At 35.3% G+C, this 19,842-nt stretch overlaps 1 protein-coding gene across 7 annotated transcripts in view; it reads right to left on the minus strand.

The window, feature by feature from the left end:
• Positions 1–207: 207 nt before the first annotated feature.
• scube2 (signal peptide, CUB domain, EGF-like 2) overlaps positions 208–19,842 on the minus strand; it is a 42,366-nt gene continuing 22,731 nt past the window's right edge. For 2 of the 7 annotated variants that reach the window (XM_087259275.1, XM_087259274.1), the window contains exons 15-23: positions 18,636–18,797; positions 18,206–18,409; positions 12,114–12,284; positions 7,269–7,436; positions 3,632–3,793; positions 2,423–2,620; positions 2,082–2,234; positions 1,920–1,999; positions 208–1,156 (exon numbers count right to left, since the gene is read on the minus strand). In XM_087259275.1, coding sequence (XP_087115401.1) covers positions 1,010–1,156; positions 1,920–1,999; positions 2,082–2,234; positions 2,423–2,620; positions 3,632–3,793; positions 7,269–7,436; positions 12,114–12,284; positions 18,206–18,409; positions 18,636–18,797 — 1,445 coding nt within the window. In that variant the 3' untranslated portion in view covers positions 208–1,009. 7 annotated transcript variants of the gene reach the window in all.

A 19,842-nucleotide genomic window follows, 5' to 3' on the forward strand; every position in this document is an offset into this window, starting at 1 on the left:
AACAACATTAACTCTAATTAATTGACTGTGAACAATGTTGTTCTTTGATCGTCATTGGCTGCTTATGGTTTCACTATTTAGAATTTGCTAAAATACTTTTATGAAATTGTTAAGGATAAAGTCCAAATGTGTGAATATTAAACCAAGATTACCCCCATGATCTATTTTATGCTACTTCTGCATTGCTTCCAATACAACAAAAGCACATTCAATTGTATTTCTTTATTTACATGTTAGATGTACAGCCATAAAAATATAAACATTTAATTTACTCTGCATGTCAATAATGGGTAAACAATCCTACATCAAGAGCCTCTTAATAATAAAAAATGTTTGGGGAATGGACAAAGTGAATGATAAGTAAATGATAACCGATATATCAAATGACCATAATCTCTAACCAGTATTACTGAATATAATACACATATGTCATGTATAAAAAGGCTACAATATAGTAAAAAGCAACACAAAATAGTAACATGAGAGCTTATGCTAACTTTTTTTACACAATGTACAACACATTCAAACTTGCCAAAATGACTTTAACTGCTTTAACTTCCACTACGTCCTCAGTAGTGCTGTGAAGTTTTATAATAATTAGGTCAACATACTTTTCACACATTTTTATGAAGTGACCAATAATATATATATATATATATATAACAAGCAATGTAGTTGCTCTTTTTTTCCAGCTGTAATTAGCATGTTTTTGATACTCAGTCACTTCTGGCCAATAAATGAATGAAACAAGAAGAATCTTTTTCTTTAAAGGTGGCTGTTCTTTTTAGAAGGTCAGCAATCATTCACTGTAAAAAAAACAGTTCATTTTCTCCAGAAGAAAAAGTTCCAATGACATAAATTCAGGACAGTTTCTCATCTCGTCAGGTCCCAGAAGTTGTCTTGAATCTGCGAGTATGCAGACAAGAACGCTCAACAATATCTGTTCCAGTCATTTAAAATTTAGCTGGAGAGCCAAATACCCATTCCATAAAAGATTATTTGACAAAATTCAGGGGCGCAGGAATCTTAGAACTTTGGAGCGGAGGAATCTGATAAAAGATTTGGGAAACATTTCTCTGGACTCTTGTGCCGTGTAGTTGAAGAAATTCTGTGGGTGAGCCAGAACATCAAACAGGGCCCTCATTAGCTTTTTGTCCTAAAAAAGGTTCATGAAAAGAACATGAATTAACTTTCAGCCAAGCATATATTTACATCGTCCACAAGGGGGCACTATTGCCTTTTTTACTGCAAAGGCACATTTCTAGAAATTATTTCTTGCTTTAAGTGAGCTATTTAAAGGGATAGTTCACCCAAAAATTTAATTCTGTAATCGTTTACTCAACCCTTTTTAAATCTTTAAGAGTTTTTCTCATCTGTTAAAAAAGAAAGCCTTTTGAGAAATGTAAACTCAATTTACTGAAAGTAATTCTACTCATTTGAAAAGAGTTTTGAAGGCAATGAGTTAATCAAATACCTACACAACAACTCAAATGGATTAATTTAACAGTACTTGTAGAGATTCTTTTTTTTCCCACTCAAATGGTTTGTAGCAATCAGCTTCTCAAACGGTTTGAGTCGCATTAACTTATTGGGTTTTACAGTACTCAAATTGCTGTGTTTACTCAAATGGAGTAAGTTCACCGTACCCATAAGGATTCATTTTTGAACTTAAATGGTTTGCTGCAATCGGTTTCTTCAAATGGTTTGAGTTACCTTAACTTTTGGGGTTTTACAGTGTATGCAAGTCAATGGTTACAGGTTTTCAGTTTCTTTAGAATATCATTTTTTCTGTTAAACAGAAGAAATAAACATAATTATCTGGAAACACTTGATAGTAATAATGATTTTGGGTCAACCACCCCTTTAAAATCAAGCAATAACAAGACTTGTTTAAGATTTGAAGTTGCTCATCACTATACCTTAAGAATTTCCTGATGATTCTCAGAGGCGTATAATCTTCCATCCCTAACTATGTCCTCAATGAGCTCCTGGTAGTCCTCTAAAAGAATCATATTATATATCCAATAAATCCTCAGACTACTTACCATACAATAAAAACACACAAGCAATCAATTTCTCACCGTCATACGTCACGTAAGGCACTTGAAAGCCTTTTCCACTGTTTCCTTCATTGGAGCGGAACTGGATCCAGAGTTTCTTGGAGCGGGAGGTGAAGGCGATGGGCCGCTCGTACGTCTGGCACGTCTCGTAAGTCGTCACTGAATTGGGCAGAGCTGTGGGAACAGTAAAGAAACTTCTAAAGAGCTCTTGAGTGGCTTATTCGAAGCCCCCAAGAGATGAAGGAGATCCCTAATGAGCCCATCAGTGTGGATCCTCCCCCCCGTTTCCTCACATGTGTATTCACAATCACCCTGCTGAGCTCATGCATTCAACAGCCACACCACAGCCCTGTAATACTCACAGCTCTTCCGCATCACTAAATAGTCCCCGCACTCGTCCTCAATGGGCAGGTAGATCTCAGGCACCACCACTAGGATCCTGCGTTTGGGTGGGGGGGTGATGGTCCAGGTGCACTCGATGTTGGCAGGGTAGTTGCCAGGGTAGTTAGGGGATTCGATGTAGCCAGTGAATTCTCCCAGCTCTCCTCCACAGTGTCTGTCTGGCAGGAATAAATTAAATCACTTAGACTAGAGAAAGAACTAAAGGTCTTTTTGAACAAATAGCCCATCTCTCATGGTTTTTTGTTTTTTATTTCTAGCAAACTGAGGTTTCAAGTTACTATGAGGGTCTCCTGTTTGCTATACAAGAAACCTTTAAACTATATATTGTCTAAGTCTCTTAGTTTTAGTAGAATATTTCAGAAACTGTTAGGGTTCATTTAAAAAGCTGACATGAACTTGTAAAGTTACTGGTAGTTGAAGGAGCATCAAAATAATACTAATATAGATATAAAGCAATTAATATCTCTAATATATCTTTTGTTAATACTTCTAGTTAACGCTACAATAATTACAGATTAATTTAATGTAATGTACAGCCTTGTTTACACTTGATATTAAGTATTTTGTTTAATCAGAGCTTTCAAACCAAACTTATGATTTCAACTGGCAAAATTGTTCACCCACAAATTAAATCTCTGTCATTATTTACTAACTCTTCACTTGTTCAAACCATATGTGAGTTTCATTCTTTTTTAAACACAGAGGAAGATATTTCAAAGAATGCTGATTGATGGTACCCTATTGACTTTCATAGTAGGAAAAAAATTATGATGGTACTATCAACTATGATTTTTCAAAATAACCTCAGTAGAAATAACGGTTTAAATCCACATGAGGGAGGGTTAATGGTGAGGTTGTTTTTAATTTTGGGTGAACTCTCTCTTTAAATGATTTCTGAGTAGTTTAAATCCTTTAACACAACTTCACCCTTAAGAAAAGTCAGTAGGAAGAGAGTATGTGAAGTTTTGTGAGCATCTACACGGCAATAAAAATTCAAACTGACAAACCTGGACAAGCTCCAAATGTTTTAGACCCTGTTTGTGTTTACAGATGAATTTATAACTGTCCACATGATCTGTATCAACAAAAACACACCTTTTTACCAGGTGTAAACAAGGTCTGAAGGACCAACAGCATTAAGGGTTACTGAAACCAAATGGTTTGCTTACTTTTGCACTGCATTATGTTTGTGGATCCATCAAAATCAGTGGTAGTGTTTCCAGGACAGGCAATGCAGTAGTTTTGGCCAAACTCCATCTGATAAGTTCCAACTGGGCAACGGATACAACGATGGGTGCTGGTATTGTAGTAATGCCCAGGGGAGCACTGAACTGTAAGGAAAGCATGATTCCAAACTCAGCATTTCTGTGAAACTGTGTATTAAACACTATATAATTTGCAAACATTTCGCATTACATTTGCAAAGAATATTCCAAAGCATAAGCTGTTAAAAAAAACACCCTAAAACAATACAAACAATCAGACTTGGTTGAGAAACCAGCTTCAATCAGTTTATTACGTTTTTTTGGACACTAAACTTCAATACTGTGTATCGAGACTGTCAAGAAATTTTGTCAACTTGTAACAACATTGGTCAACAGGGAGCCCTTATTAATATGTTAGATGTTGAACTTGAGGTTTCTGAATTATGCTTGCTTTTTGCTTTCACTTTGATGTATTCTCTGTATGCAGAACAGCAAAACAAGATCATTTTCATGATGTTCAAGATGCCCTAAATGCCTCCAGCTTTGGTTTTGTCCATCATTTCTCTTTACTCTCGTCATATGGAAAAGGACGTTTCTGAAACTCATACCGTATGCACTAGAACAAACACCTTCACTTAGAATTATAGTGTCTCCTGTCAAACAGAACTAAATGTTTCTATTAAAAAACACTAAATGAAAGTGCAGTAGGGCTACAGTGTCCAAGCATCAAAATCTGTGTTTTGACAAACACAACATTTGTAGCACGAACTAATACACCAAGCTTATTATACACTACTATACACTTCAAAGGTTTTGGGAATTTCTTGTTAAAAAATCTGCAGAGACATTAATAAAAAGTGACAATAAAGACAAGTTAAAAATCCCTATTTAAAATGTTTTGAATCATTTTGACCCAAATAATAAGTAAACAATGACTGCATCCAAAATCACATACTTCCCTACTTTATAGTATGTGAAAAACAGTATGCGAACCAAGTAGTATGTCTAAATTCATAGACCGCATACGAAACCACCTACAACTCAGTAGGCACTGCATTTGAATTTAAACGTACAACTCGACCATTAGAAAAGTCTGTTCTATACAGTATGAATGTGAGCAGTATGAGAATTCTGATGTACTACATCTACCATTTTGTCATGGTTACATGACCTACCCGCAGTTGCGTCTGGCAAAGCTTTGAGAACAGTAAAGAAACTTCTAAAGAGCTCTTGTGGCTTATTCGAAGCCCCCAAGAGATGAAGGAGATCCCTAATGAGCCCATTCAGTTGCATCGCTTCACTCCCATTCATGAATTCTCTCGTGAGGCTTCATCGTATAGCACAGCGTGCATTGGATGCGCACCTAAGAATCTCACTGGAAGTTGTAGGTCATATTTCTTACATACTGATTTTCGAATTCCATGAGTTCGGACATACTACTCTGCTCACATACTGATTTTAGTGTACTATATAGTAAAGAAGTATGCAGTTTCAATATTGATAAAAAATTTTCCCAGGTTTTCACAATTAATACAAAAATTTTCTCTTCCTAGCACTCATTTCTTCAGATACTTACAAATTAGAAACTTTGTTAAAAACTCCAGATCTTCCGAAAAAATCCAGATTTTCCGAACCTTCCACCAAAATCTCAACTTGACCAAATTTTTGAAGTACCCTTAGATAAAAAAGGTATACTGTCTACTTTATACAGGCTGATCTCCTCTTTTTCTACTACCTCTCTTTTCTGTATTAAACAACAATGGGAGTCAGACCTCAATCTTACATTTGAGGATGATACGTGGGACCAGATTCTGTCCCGCATTCATACCTCCTCTATCTGCGCACGACATAGCCTCATCCAATTAAAATTTGTTCATTGTATATACTGGACAAAAGTGAGATTGGCAAAAATAACGCAAGACGTGGATCCTATATGTGATCGCTGTAATCAAGCACTTGCAGACTTAATACATATGTTTTAGCTGTGCCCATCAATCACTCCTTTTTGGCTATCAATTTTCAATTGTTCCTCTTCTGTGACAATAATACACATCAAACCATGCCCTCTTATTGCACTTTTTGGACTTTCCCAGAATATAGTAGGGTTATCAAGCTGTACTGCAAACGCCCTTGCATTTTTGACACTGTTAGCAAGACGTTTTATTCTGTTTTTATGGAAACAAAGATTTCCTCCGAGTTTTGACAACTGGTTGTGAGATGCAATGAGCTTCATCCACTTGAAAAAAATTAGGTTTACAATAAATGGCAATACTAGGGCCTTTTCTGAAACATGGGACCTATTTAGACTTTTTTTTCTGAGCATGTCACATGATTAGGTACTTTATAAATATCCAAGGACTCATTTTTTTATAATTTTGAGTTATTTATTTAATTAAATTTTTTATAGTTTATTCATTTTATTTACTTAATTGTATTTATTTATTTAATTATTATTTTGTTATTATCATGAGTATTTTTTTTTCTTCTTTCTTTAAATGATAAATGTAATTTCAACTTATGTTATGTAGAGGGTAGGGGTGGGAATAATAAATTTCTGTGTAAAAATACTTTGTTATATCTGAAAAGTTTAATAAACAAATAAAAAAAAAAATAAGTATGCAGTTTCGGATGCAGCCATAGTAATTGAAAAACAGTATGCAAGAAGTACCCGGATGACCAACTACTTCTGGCAAAAATTAGAAGTGTACTTCAGATGAATGCTACAATATCCTATAATGCTACGTGAGAGAATTCATGAATGGGAGTAAAGAGACACCGGTCACAGGTAGTTCAAGCTATAGTGACAAATGTGGATGCAGTACGTCCAAAAACCATTCATACTACACTCAAACTATAAAGAATGTATTTTCTAATGATCGTAAAGCACCTACTCGAGTAGTATGCGATTTTGGACTTAGCCCATGGCTTTGAGAATAAGTATATATTTTTTGCATAATATTAGTATTTAGTGACCCCTGTAGGCCAGAGGAGGTATTAAAAGGTGTCAATGCACATACAATGAATTCTTATGTGTGTGTTTGAGCCAAATGAAATATACTTTGAAACACTATGCATCTATCTGAGCAACTATACTTATGTACTCATTAAAAAACACAATGGCTTCAGAGAGTTCTTTCAAAAATATTGATGGAAAAATTGCCACCAAAATGTCAGGTAGTGGTGGCGCGGTGGCTCAGTAGATTGTACTGTCGCCTAATAGCAAGAAGGTTGCTGGTTCGAGCCCCGGCTGGGTCAGTTGGCATTTCTGTGTGAAGTTTGCATGTTCTCCCCATGTTCGCATGGGTTTCCTCCGGGTGCTCCAGTTTCCCCCACAATCCAAAGACATGCGCTATAGGTGAATTGGGTAAGCTAAATTGGCCATAGTGTATGTGTGTGAATGTGAGTGTGTATGGGTGTTTCCCATTGCTGGGTTGCAGCTGGATAGGCATTTGCTGCATAAAACATATGCTGGATAAGTTGACGGTTCATTCCCCTGTGTTGACCCCTGATAAATAAAGGGACTAAGCCGAAGGAGAATGAATGAACGATGAATGTCAGGTAGTATAATTCAAAATCTTGAAGATGTTATTCTTCCACTCACCTTTAGTCTCACAGTTCTGGAAAGACACCGAACCATCATATTTGGTTGTGAGGCTTCCTCCGCATGTGAAACAGGATGTGCGGCCGACCTCAGGCTGGTAGGTGCCTTGTGGGCAGGGCAGACAGGGCACAAAACCATCATGGGAGAACTGACCGGGACGACACTGACCTAGGATCAGAAAAATGTTAAGACAATGCATGCCAGACAAACCAAGTTGAGCCTTTTATTGCCTTCCAAAGAAAGCAAACCACAAATGAGGTCATGCAAGTTCATTATCTAAGAAAGCGCAGGCCTCCGGTGAACACAATGAATTGGCTGCCACTGAGACAGTCCCTAATAGCCTTTTCTGTTGTGTCTATCAGCAAAAAAGCAGAAGATGACATCTGTGCCGTAAGCTGCCTGTGATGACTGTGTTTGAGAAACAGAAGCATAGAGGTGCCCTTTTTTTCTTTAAACACAAGACTAATCTGGGATTCTTTGTTGGTGTGAATGAATCAGACATTTGAGGATTTGCAGGACTGCGTGAAACGACCCCTCCCAACACACTCCAAAACTCAACTCGAGCTCAACAAGCCATGAGTCTCAGATTATTATCAGCGCAGGTATGCTTCCTGCCAACTGCATAAACAAAACAACAGGATGTGATTCATCATACTCTCCTTTTTCAGCCTCACAATGTTTGTAAAAATGCAGGAGGACATCTCTAAAGATAAATTGATAAAATGAAAAGTGGTATGTCTTTTAAAAACAAAAACAATAGTATATACATATTTTTAATATCATTATAAATTCATATATATATATATATATATATATATATATATATATATATATATATATATATATATATATATATATATATATATATATATATGTATAATGATATTAAAAATATATATAATATTGTTTTTGTACATATATATATATATATATATATATATATATATATATATATATATATATATATATATATATATATATATATATATATATATATATATATATAAATTTATAATGATATTAAAAATATATATAATATTGTTTTTGTACGTGTATATATATACACGTACAAAAAATAAATTTATAATGAAAAAAATATATAATACTGTTTTTGTACGTGTATATATATATATAAATATATATATATATATATATATATATATATATATATAAATATATATATATATACACGTACAAAAACAATATTATATATATTTTTAATATCATTATAAATTTATATATATATATATATATGTACAAAAACAATATTATATATATTTTTAATATCATTATAAATTTATATATAAATATATATATATATATATATATATATATATATATATATATATATATATATATATATATATATAAATTTATAATGATATTAAAAATATATATAATATTGTTTTTGTACATATATATATATATATATATATATATATATATATATATATATATATATATATATATATGTAAAAAAACAATATTATATATATTTTTAATATCATTATAAATTTATAATGATATTAAAAATATATATAATATTGTTTTTGTACGTATATATATATATATATGTATATATATATATATATATATATATATATATATATATATATATATATATATATATATATATATATATTGATATAGGTTTTGTGATGTAGGTAGTGATATTACAATATTATAATACATATTTAAAAGATATATTTAAAAAATCCAGTATAAACATTTTGTCTGTAATACTTTTTATAACAATACATGTAAATTTTTTTCTTTAAATAAGAAAATGTCAGCAATACAACATTCAGGTTACATTTGTTAGCATAACTCAAGTTAACATGAACTAATAATGGAAAACACCTTTAAAGCATTTATTATTTCTTAGTTTTTTTCAACGCGCACTAATACAACATTAAAATTAAAAAGTGGATCTGTTCGAGTTATTTAATGGACCTCAACAAACAGACTTTTCTTTACATATGTGAAAAAAAGCATAATTAAGCTTTCAGATGATGTAGAAATCTCAATTTCCAAATAAATTTACAATTATGACCAGCTCTGTGCTCAGCTTCCATGCTGCAGTCTATGGAATTTGCCCAATGTTCAATATACATCAGTTAACACCACTGCACTTACAATGCAGACTGTAATAATGTAATGTAATGTAATGTGTATTTATATAGCGCATTTATTGTGTATGGCCATACACCCAAAGTGCTTCACAATATTGAGAAGGGTCTCTCCACACCCCCACCAGTGTGCAGCATCCACTTGGAAAACACAGGACAATGCCACAGGACAATGCCACAGGACAACAGCGCCAGTGCGCTCACCACACACTAGCTATTGGTGCAATGGAAAGTCAGTGATAAAGCCAATTCTGTGGATGGGGATAATTGGGGGGCCATGATAGGTAAGAGCTGATGGAGGAAATTTGGACAGGACACTGAGGTTACACCCCTATTTTTTGGCACTTTATGTACAATGGGATTATTAATGACCACAGAAAGTCAGGATCTTGCTTTAACGTCTCATCCGAAAGACATCAGGTTGAGCACCCCCTGCTGGCCTCACTAACACCACTTGCAACAGCAACCTAGTTTTTTCATGTGGTCTCCCATTCAGGTACTGAGCAGGCTCAGCCCTGCTTGGCTTCAGTGAGTAACTGCTCTTGGACTGCAGGGTGATATGGCTTTGGCTATGACAGCACTATTAAAGAAATAGTTCATATAAAATGAAAATTTCCTCACCATTTACTTAGGTGGTTCTAAACTTTCATTCATTTTTTTTCTTCTGCTGAATGCAACAAGCAATATTCTGAAGAACGCTGGTAAAAATAGCAGCCATTGACAGCCATAGCTGGAAGGAACCAAAAATACAATGGAAGTCAATGGCTGTTCTTTCCTCCACCATTATTCAGTATATCTCTTATTGTGTTCAATGGAAGATAGAAATTTAGACAGGTGGAGGATGAGTAAAAGATGACTGAAGTTTCAATTTAGGTGAACTGTCCTTTCAAGGGTGTACTCACACTCAGTACAGTTGCCTCTGAACCTTGCCGAAGCACGATTGTCCCCCCTCCCCTATCCCCCGACGGCCTGGACTCACACTGCATCTTGACCTTCCAACCTGGAACAAGCTTACGTAATCGATGATGCGACTGTTCAGTTTAACAAGAAGAGAAACACTCTCACTTAGCACAGTTGACATTGCTTTGTAACACCCAGTCAAATATTTTGCAGAACAGATCCACAACTTTTGACACTCATTAATTATCATAAAAGTCCTCAAGCTGCAGGTATTAGAAGGTTTACTGAAGATGCAGCGAGGGGTTTGCGTTTTTAATAAACTAAGACAGTTTGTGTTCATTGAACAGTAAGTATGATTAATAAATCCATATGAAACAGTTCCTTATTAGTGATGTCACGTCTTTAGTTTCAGGCTCAGGCATGCTTTGCACTCACACTACAAGCGTACTACACTAAAGTCCAACTGAACTGTGCTTTAGCACACCTCTTTCAATTGGGCCAGGGCCAGCCAACTGAACCACGCCTGGGCTTGATTTGGAGCACTCACGCTTGTCAAACGAACCAGCAATGTGCCTGGTGATGGTTTGGATAGCATAGTTTGAGTGCACCCTAAGACCAGTTAAGGCTGTGCATTAAAGGTAATAATATTGTGAATAATATTCAGTTTCTTCCAAATACTGATCTCTTTGCTTCATAAGACTTGTATCCTTTAGAAGCCACAGGTGTTTGTTTTATTTTGCCTACATGTTTTCTTGACCCTTAAAAAGCTGTTTAACACTGTGAAAAATGAGCTCCCCGCAATTCCTTCATGCTGTCGTATTAAGCTAACTTAATTTTTTACAAATTTAACTGAATGGAACATAAAACACCTAAGTTGTCACAAAAAAACTCAAGAATTGTGTTGATTAAGCTCATTTTAAATAAAGAGTTTAAACGAGCAGTAAGAAAAATCTTTTTTTAAATGAATTTTGAATTGGATTATATACAATCACCACAATTTGAGCTAAGAATAAGTAATCAACATCTTTAATGGCCTGATTAATAAGTTTAGGTAAACTATAATACTGATTAAAAGCAATATATATATATATATATATATATATATATATATATATATATATATATATATATATATATATATATATATATATATATATATATATATATTTATATTTTAAGTATTTCCCAAACAATGTTTAACAGAGCAAGGAAATTTTCACAGTATGTCTGATAATTTTTTTTTTTTTCTGGAGAAAGTCTTATTTGTTTTGTTTTAGATAACAACTAGAATAAAAGCAGTTTTAAATTTTTTAAACACCATTTTAAGGTCAAAATTATTAGCCCCTTTAAGCTATATATTTTTTGACTGTCTACAGAACAAAACTATCATTATACAATAACTTGCCTAATTACCCTAACCTGCCTAGTTAACCTAATTAACCTAGTAAAGCCTTTAAATGTCACTTTAAGCTGTATAAAAGTGTCTTGAAATATATCTAGTCAAATATTATTTACTGTCATCATGGCAAAGATAAAATAAATCAGTTATTAGAAATGAGTTATTAAAACTATTATATTTAGAAATGTGTTGAAGAAATCTTCTCTCCGTTAAATAGAAATTAGGAAAAGAATTAAGCAGGGGGGCTAATAATTCTGACTTCATATATATATATATATATATATATATATATATATATATATATATATATATATATATATATATATGCTGACAGACGCCAAACTCAAAAGAAATCAGATAATAGAAAAGCTGCAGGCTTGTTCATTCACGATCACATGCGTCTTTGTGAAGTCTCACCTGCACACTCTGAGATGTTGCGTGCTCCTGCGGTTCTCGGGATTCCCCTGCCCTCGGGTCCTGGGCACACGTCACACGACACCTGCCCCTCTTCATCTTGGTATGTCCCAGGGGGGCAAAGAAAGCACCTCCCCTGCTCTCCATCGTAGTATGTGCCAACGCTGCATTTGACTAGCACAGAGAAAACTCAAAATGAGATGAAACGGAGTCTGAAGTTGGAACACAAAGAAGGGCCTCACATTAAGCTGCTAAAGGGGGCTCTGCAAATCGACCTGATGTAGCTATGCCAAAAATTCAAACAAATAAGAGAACTGAGCCTTTCCACAGCTGCCTGAACCCCACATCAAACAGCCCTCACACACATACACAATCCCTCACCTTACCGAACACGCTCAAAGGGAATATTACCTCGCACAAACCTATGATGTCTGATTAAAGGGAGCGGAACAAAGTCTTTTTAATGTTCGCTTTATAAACCGCTCTGATTTATAGCCACGCTTTCAAAAGTGTTTGCACACACTCGGCCTTAAAATAAGCCACTCGCCCGTACGATTCAGTCCTTTAACCCAGTAAGCATGGCAATTTAGAAATGTTCCTTTCATCTCAGTGTCTCTGTGCAAACATCCAACTGACAGTGTTCGGGAGAATTTAGACAAACCTCTTATTCCCGAGATTTTATGGTAATGACGGCTAATTCCACAAAGGCTTAAACAGCATGGCAATTATGTGTGCCTCAGCAAATTGCCCGATTTTCCAAAAGAAGAAGAAGAAGAAAATGTAATTCTCTCAAGAGCAGTTCATTTTTTTCCTCTCTTTTGTTAATCCTGAATGACCATGAGGAGCCACCGTCACATTGTCCGGGCCGGCTTTTATTTGACAGAGCGACGGAGTAAGAGAGAGGAAAGGAAAAGAGTGAAAGATTGAAAAAAGAGAGCGAGAAAAAAAAAAACCTTGAAGCCTTTCAAATGCAAAGCGACGATTCTATTGAATCCTGAAATTGATGGTCCCAAAGAGGTTTAAAGGACCTTTCACCTCTATTCAAGTCCCCCGGCTTTTGCCTATTTGATGACATAGGCAAACACCATGGTATCACAGTGGTAAGGAGCTGAACCCAATAAAAGGGGTCAGGATTGTGAATCCCCCCATTCGGTGGAGTCCAATCGCTCCTTGCGCCTATCAGGCAGGGGCCCAAACAGCTGATGCTAATTGATTCCCATGGTGTCGCTGAAGTCAATTCTCTTGAGCTGCTCACTGGCTGGGGTCACACAGAGTGGCCCTTCCTAAGGAGGAATTTGGCACTTAAACTGTTTGCTTGAATAAACAGCACTCTGAACCAACCCCCCTAAAAAAACAAACAAGCAAACAATAACTTAGCACATTTATGGACAGGAGAGCAAAGCGGCAGCTGAGAGGGCTGAAATTATGCAAGCTCTTTGATGTTCATTTAGAGTTCTTCATTGTGTGTTTTGGTAACACTTAATGAATGGATTACAATGTACAAATGTCAATGAAGTTCTAGCTTTCAAAGTTTAGTTTATCTCAAAATGACAATTCTGTCACCGTTTATTCCCCTCGTGTTGTTCCAAACCTGTCAATCTTTTGTTCATCTTTGTCACTTATATGATTATATTTTTAATCAAATCTGAGCAAATTCTGCCACTCCGTTGAAGTCATAAATCATAAAAAAGTTCTAAATAAATCCTTGTGGTGATTGCGCATACAGTATGCTGAACATATAAACACTGATGAGTGAGTGTAAACAGAAGCTCCTGGTTGACATGCAGAAATGGTGCTGACCAATGCTCATTAGTCAGCACACATCAAGCAAGCATAAGCTGAATATGGTAATACACGTTTTGCTTTAGCATTTATCAGTGAATATATGTCAAGTCTAAATTAAATCAATTCATCTTATAAAAGATCAAATTCATATTTTTTTAATCTCTCTATGAATGTTTTAAAATGTCTAAATTTTGGATTAACATTTTTATTGGAAAAATAGAACTTTTTCAGATTTCATTACTTGTTTTTCCTTTTTTTGTTTCAACTATAAACACAATTAGAACAACATGACTATGAACAAATAACAAAATTATAATTCTGGGGTCCAGAGAGCCTTTAAATAAATTAACCCCTAGATAAACATTCAATTATTATTTTGTTCCAAAAACCTATACGGCATTCTGTCTTCTGTGGAAAGAAGAATGTTCTTGTTCATTCACTGAAAGTCATTGGGTTTCACAAAAACAATGAAGGAAAAATCATTGGGATATTTAAAACTTCACCATGTTCCACAGACATTCTGTCATACAGTTTTGGAACAACATCAGAGTAAGTAAATGATGACAGAATTTTAATTACTAGGTGAGCTATGCCTTTAATTAGGTAGAATATCTTTCATAATCACACTTGAGAAAGAAAATGCAGTTTTGTAAATCTGGGAAGAAGTGTCGAAGCACAGATTTTCCCCAATCACTCCAGGAGCCTGAACAAGCCCCACTGGGATTTACAATGGAGTGGGCAAACTGAAAAGACTAAACTGCACTTAGTGAAGCGAGCCAGTGGGGGAGGCCAAAAAAAAAGGTAGGAAAAAAATATAGCTCTTTTCAGAGCTGGCACTTGGACACTGCACGTCTGTGTACCTTAATTGTCCGTCTGCTTTTGAAAATAGCAATACTAACAATCCCATATTCAGCATGGATTCAATTAATTACTTATTGGCGAGTGTGCACATTTCACTTGGCATGTTTTTCGGAGCATGTTAAATGAGATGTAAACATATAGCCTGTATCTGTAAAACACTGCAACCCAACTTGGGTAAGAGGTTTTTATTGCTTTAAGTTGGACTTGTGGGACTTGCGGGATCTGTAAAACAATGAGGAAGGAGCGGGTCAGCGGTCACCAATTTTCTCTCTTCACTCCCCTCCATAATCTTTCTCCATTGGAGAACTAAACCACTCCAGTTAAAGTGGAACAAACACTCAAAATCCCCCTGAGGAAACAACAGATTGAACCAATGCAAACTCCAAAATCCACTTCAAAATAGACACATGTAGCGACAATATGTTTGTAGACAACTAATCTACACAGACTTTTGAACATTTTTGAAAAAAAGGAAGCATTTATTTGATCACAAACACAAAACAGACATCTGATTTAAAATATAAAAATTTCCTTATTTACTCCAGTCTTTTATGTCACCTGATAATTCTATTATGCCAATTAGATCCTTAAAACATTACAGCAATACTAAAAGTTGTTCATAATACTTTACAATATAAAAAACAACTTGTCTTACTGTGACATTTTGTCACATGAATGCATCCTTTCAGAATCTGAACTTTTACTTTCTTCCAAAATCTCACCAAATCTCAAATCTCAAGCAGCAATCTGAAGTCTGACATTTCAATATGAACTTGAATCTCTAAATATTCTTCCAAGATTAAACTAAAGTTGAAACATCCCAGAAATAAATGATACTTGGACAAAACACACCAGAGTTATGAGTCTATTAAGTCTCTGGAGCTATGAAAGTGCGATCTCAGAGCTATAACATTTTACTCATAGACTCTAACAAAGAACACTTTACAGCAAGTGACACCCTTGAAAAGCTAAGAGCCTCTAGCTGTCTGTATTACCGCTGAAACCGAGCCTGTAAAAGATAATGGACTTTTCTACAATAAAAGATAACAAACAACCTCAGCAATACAGTCCCCTTAAAAAGACAGGGCCTTATGTCAAAGACAATGAAGTCAATGGGATAATGTTAAACACAATGAGTCCTCCAGACAAAGAGTTGGCTATTCCTCACATGCAGACCCATTGAGATGTTTATTCTAGAGCCTGAAGAAAGTCAATGAACATTTACTGTGCCGAGTTGATCTGAAGCACGTCTGTCACTCAGTGCTGGAACAGCATTCAGCTGTAAGAGCCAACATCAGCTTTATGCTTCCCAGTCTCGCTCATGCCAACTCTCTCACACAATACATATTATACTATATAAAACACCTCATATTTGTCAGTTACCTGGCCTGCATTACTACCAAATCTCTACTATTTTACTATCCGAAATACTCTATAATTTGAAATACTGCCGATTCATTTCAGCTAGACGTAATCAGTGACCTAAACTGCTAATATGCTAAGTAAATATAATACAGTGTGCCAAAATGTCAGTAGTTCTCTGTACTAATTTTGCAATGGCAGCAAAACCATTTTTAATCATGTTGATTTAACATGTTAATTTAATTAATTAGTAGTGGGACTTTTAAAGTTTTAGCGCATTTACCACAATGTTTCTTTTCTGAATGAATCTGCATTTTGAAGGAATCAGTTAAACCAAAGATTGAATGGTCTATTCATATAGAAAGCCAGTTAATTTGTTGTTGAATGATTCAGTCATTTAAATGAATGAAATAATTGATGACTTAACTATTAGTTATTTACCACAATTTATATTCAATTTCAGAATTTATTTCTTGAACTAATTTTCCATGTCTATGCTTTTCACATTTAACACAAGAATGACTTGAAACGTTTATCTCTTTTGGGGAAGTTTCTTAACCAGATTTAATGTGTTAAGTAAAATTAAAAGTGCTGTATGCAAGTTTTTGACTCTTCTAACCCATAAAAATCCCGTAATATGTTTGCAGATATTTAAGAAAAATGCTAAATGAACATTCTTGTTTATCTGAAAACAGTGCTGAAGTCAGATATTCTGCTTTGAACATCTGCGTTACATGTCAGAACATCGCAAAATATAACCACTTGCCACAAAAAGACTAAACTTGTCATATATCTTTTAAAAATTAAGAATCTTGTGATTAAAATTATTCCAACCATTTGAAGACACAATGAACACAGCAGACACAATTAGTGCCTTTGTCAAACTGCCAAAAACTGCAGAAACAATAACAAACTGAAGAAACTAACTTTATGCCTCCTGTATGTCCACAGATCTATAAAATTTCAACAAACAGAGTGTAATTACACTACAAAGGGTCCAGTCAATCCAATTCAGTGAAATATTTAGTTCACAACCTATTTATATGTCGATAACCATCCAAGAAATGCACCGATATCATTTTAAACTAGTCACCGGAGCAATCAAATCTATCATGTGTTCGGTAGTGTTCGTATTTTTAGATATAAACATTACTACTATTTTGAAAGGAATGTTTCCAATGCCAGTTTAGCCAATTATATTTCAGCACCCTGGGTTGCCTTGATGGAAAACAGCATTTTTTTATTCAGTCAGAAAGGCTTTGCAAGGTATGCATCCGTGACTGAAAATGCAACCTCCGGTGGACAGTAAAAGCCAAAGAAATGAGACGCAGATTCAGAGTTCCACATGAGGAGGTTATTAATTAGCAAATAATATAAATATTACAAACGTAAACATTAACAACAGGCTACATGACAAGATTTGCAGTGATAAACAATTTGGCTGTTTGCACCTGAAGAAAAACAACAAAAATTTAAATACAGCCATTAAGAAGCACAGAATAGTACACTTACTGCACTCTAACGAAATATTTTATTTCCAGGATCTGAGGTGAACTATTTGCTGCTGTTTTCAGTAGTATGGCAATAAATGCCATGTAAAATGCCATTCAAACTCACACTATTTAACACTGAATAAAGCACGTAAGGTGTACCTGAAGTAATTATAGTTCATCCTGTTGTTCACCTGTAAAAAATAGAAGCCGTTTCTAAAATAGAAATTTCAGGATTTTTAGGACAAAAAATACTTTTAATGAGGCAAACTATTTTTTTTACCGCATGTCATTGCTTTTATTTAGAAAGGCCTGGTTTCAGCCTTATTTCAGGCTTGACAGACACACTCTTGTTGATGTCGTCAATCTGGCAACCTGCTCCTGCATGTGTTTTCAACCAGGAGTACAATACCTAGTTCAACCATTGGGTGTCAAACTTACATGTTGCACCCTTCAATAATCTTCTTCTTAATGAACTTGATGAACAAATTTGAAACTACAGCTGTCAATTAATTAAAATGAAGAACAATTTTGTAAAGAAAGACCTGTTGCAACAGCACTAACTACTATAAGCATATATTTTCACAATGGACTCACCACATTTTTTATCCAGCAGAATTTGTCCAGTGCCGCAATGATCTGGTGTGTCAGCGGGTCGGACGAGTTTCTTAGCCAGTTCATACTCTGATCCAGCAAAGTGTAGATGAAACTGCTCTCGGTTAATGGACTTGCGAAGAGTACGGATGGTCTTCCTAAGCCGCTTCTCAGAGCGCCGCCGAACACAAGTCAGGTCACAGCCCTCTGCTGAGAGAAACAATAGATACCATATTTCATCCACAACAGCATCATAATAAATGCACACAACGTTCATGCTGTCTACAATGCCCACTTCCATCATAAACCAGGAGATACTTTCACCTGTTGGCTTGTTTTAGTCACAGCGACAGGAGCGGGAAGACGGTGAGATGCGAGCAAGCAAATGAGAAGGTTTATAGTGAAACGTACGCATGCGGTACACAAAACCAACCTGTTACCTCCTCCAGGTTCACATCCAGCTCAAACTGGGCAGTAATGAAGGAGCCTTCCTCCTCGCCAGCCTTCCGCCCGTGCCGGCTACGTTGCTGTCTGCTTGAAGAGGCACAGTGCAGGCTAACAAAGCTGAACTGGACATTCTCGGTGGCTCTTTTATCTGAGTAAATAGATATTAAAGACTTCATGGATTTAAAAGAACTACAATAAAAAAGGCAGAAGGCAGAAGAGGGAAAGGACAGAGGGGGGAAACACTATTTCAACTGAAGGGGTGTGGGACTCTTTCAAACTGTGATCGGAAGGTCAGTGTGATTGATTGCTTGGACTCTATTGAAAAACTCTTTCAAATACGGCTGGTCATCTAGTACCAGAAGACTAGATTCTAACACAAACATCTTTCTCACATTCAGCAAATTATGCAGCCCTTTATTTCAATATATATCAGAGCTGCGTGGAAAAATCTTTCAATCTTTTTGTGATTTTCAAAATGTCACTAATCTCTCTTGAATTGACTCTGAGCTTTTAACAGCAGTTTAAGGGATAAAGCACATTCAGGAGGTTGTTCTAACAGCAAAGAAAAGTCAGACAGGCTTATCAGCATCCCTTTGCAAAGAGTTGTATTATGTATTGCTGTTGTATAATAATGAAAAGCTTTATTCTGCAAAAACTACCGGCTGGATGTACTTTATCCCGCTTATTAAATGGCTACTTGCCACAAAATTTTCAAAAATATAAACAAAACATTTTCCTGTGCAAAAGGCAAATGCTGACAGAAACAAAAATGGCTGAATTGAGTATACCCTAACCTACATGTTATTCAGTAACAAGATGGCGCCAAACTGTCAAAAACATCAGCAAAACAGACAAGCATTTATATGAATGTGAATGTATTCACTGATGGTCAAGATGCTTCGAAGTACCCAAAGGAGCCTGTGTTATTAGTTTCAGTGGTTGTTATCTTGGAATGACACACTGTAATTAAATTGATGGCTTTTAGTCATCGGGAGAACCAGTGAACATTCAATAATTTTAATTAACACAAGATGGCACCAAGCCGTCAAAAACAGCAGCGAGACAGACAAGCATATAGAAAATGTGAATGCATTCACTGATGGTCATGATGCTTCGAAGAACCTGCACAAAAGGCTGTTACTCTGGTTTCACAGCGAATGAGTGGCATGTATTTTAGCGGCGTGCATGTAAAC

The sequence above is a fragment of the Danio rerio genome, chromosome 7 (genome assembly GCF_052040795.2).
Source record: "Danio rerio strain M-AB ecotype USA chromosome 7, GRCz13ab, whole genome shotgun sequence".
NCBI lineage: Eukaryota > Metazoa > Chordata > Actinopteri > Cypriniformes > Danionidae > Danio > Danio rerio.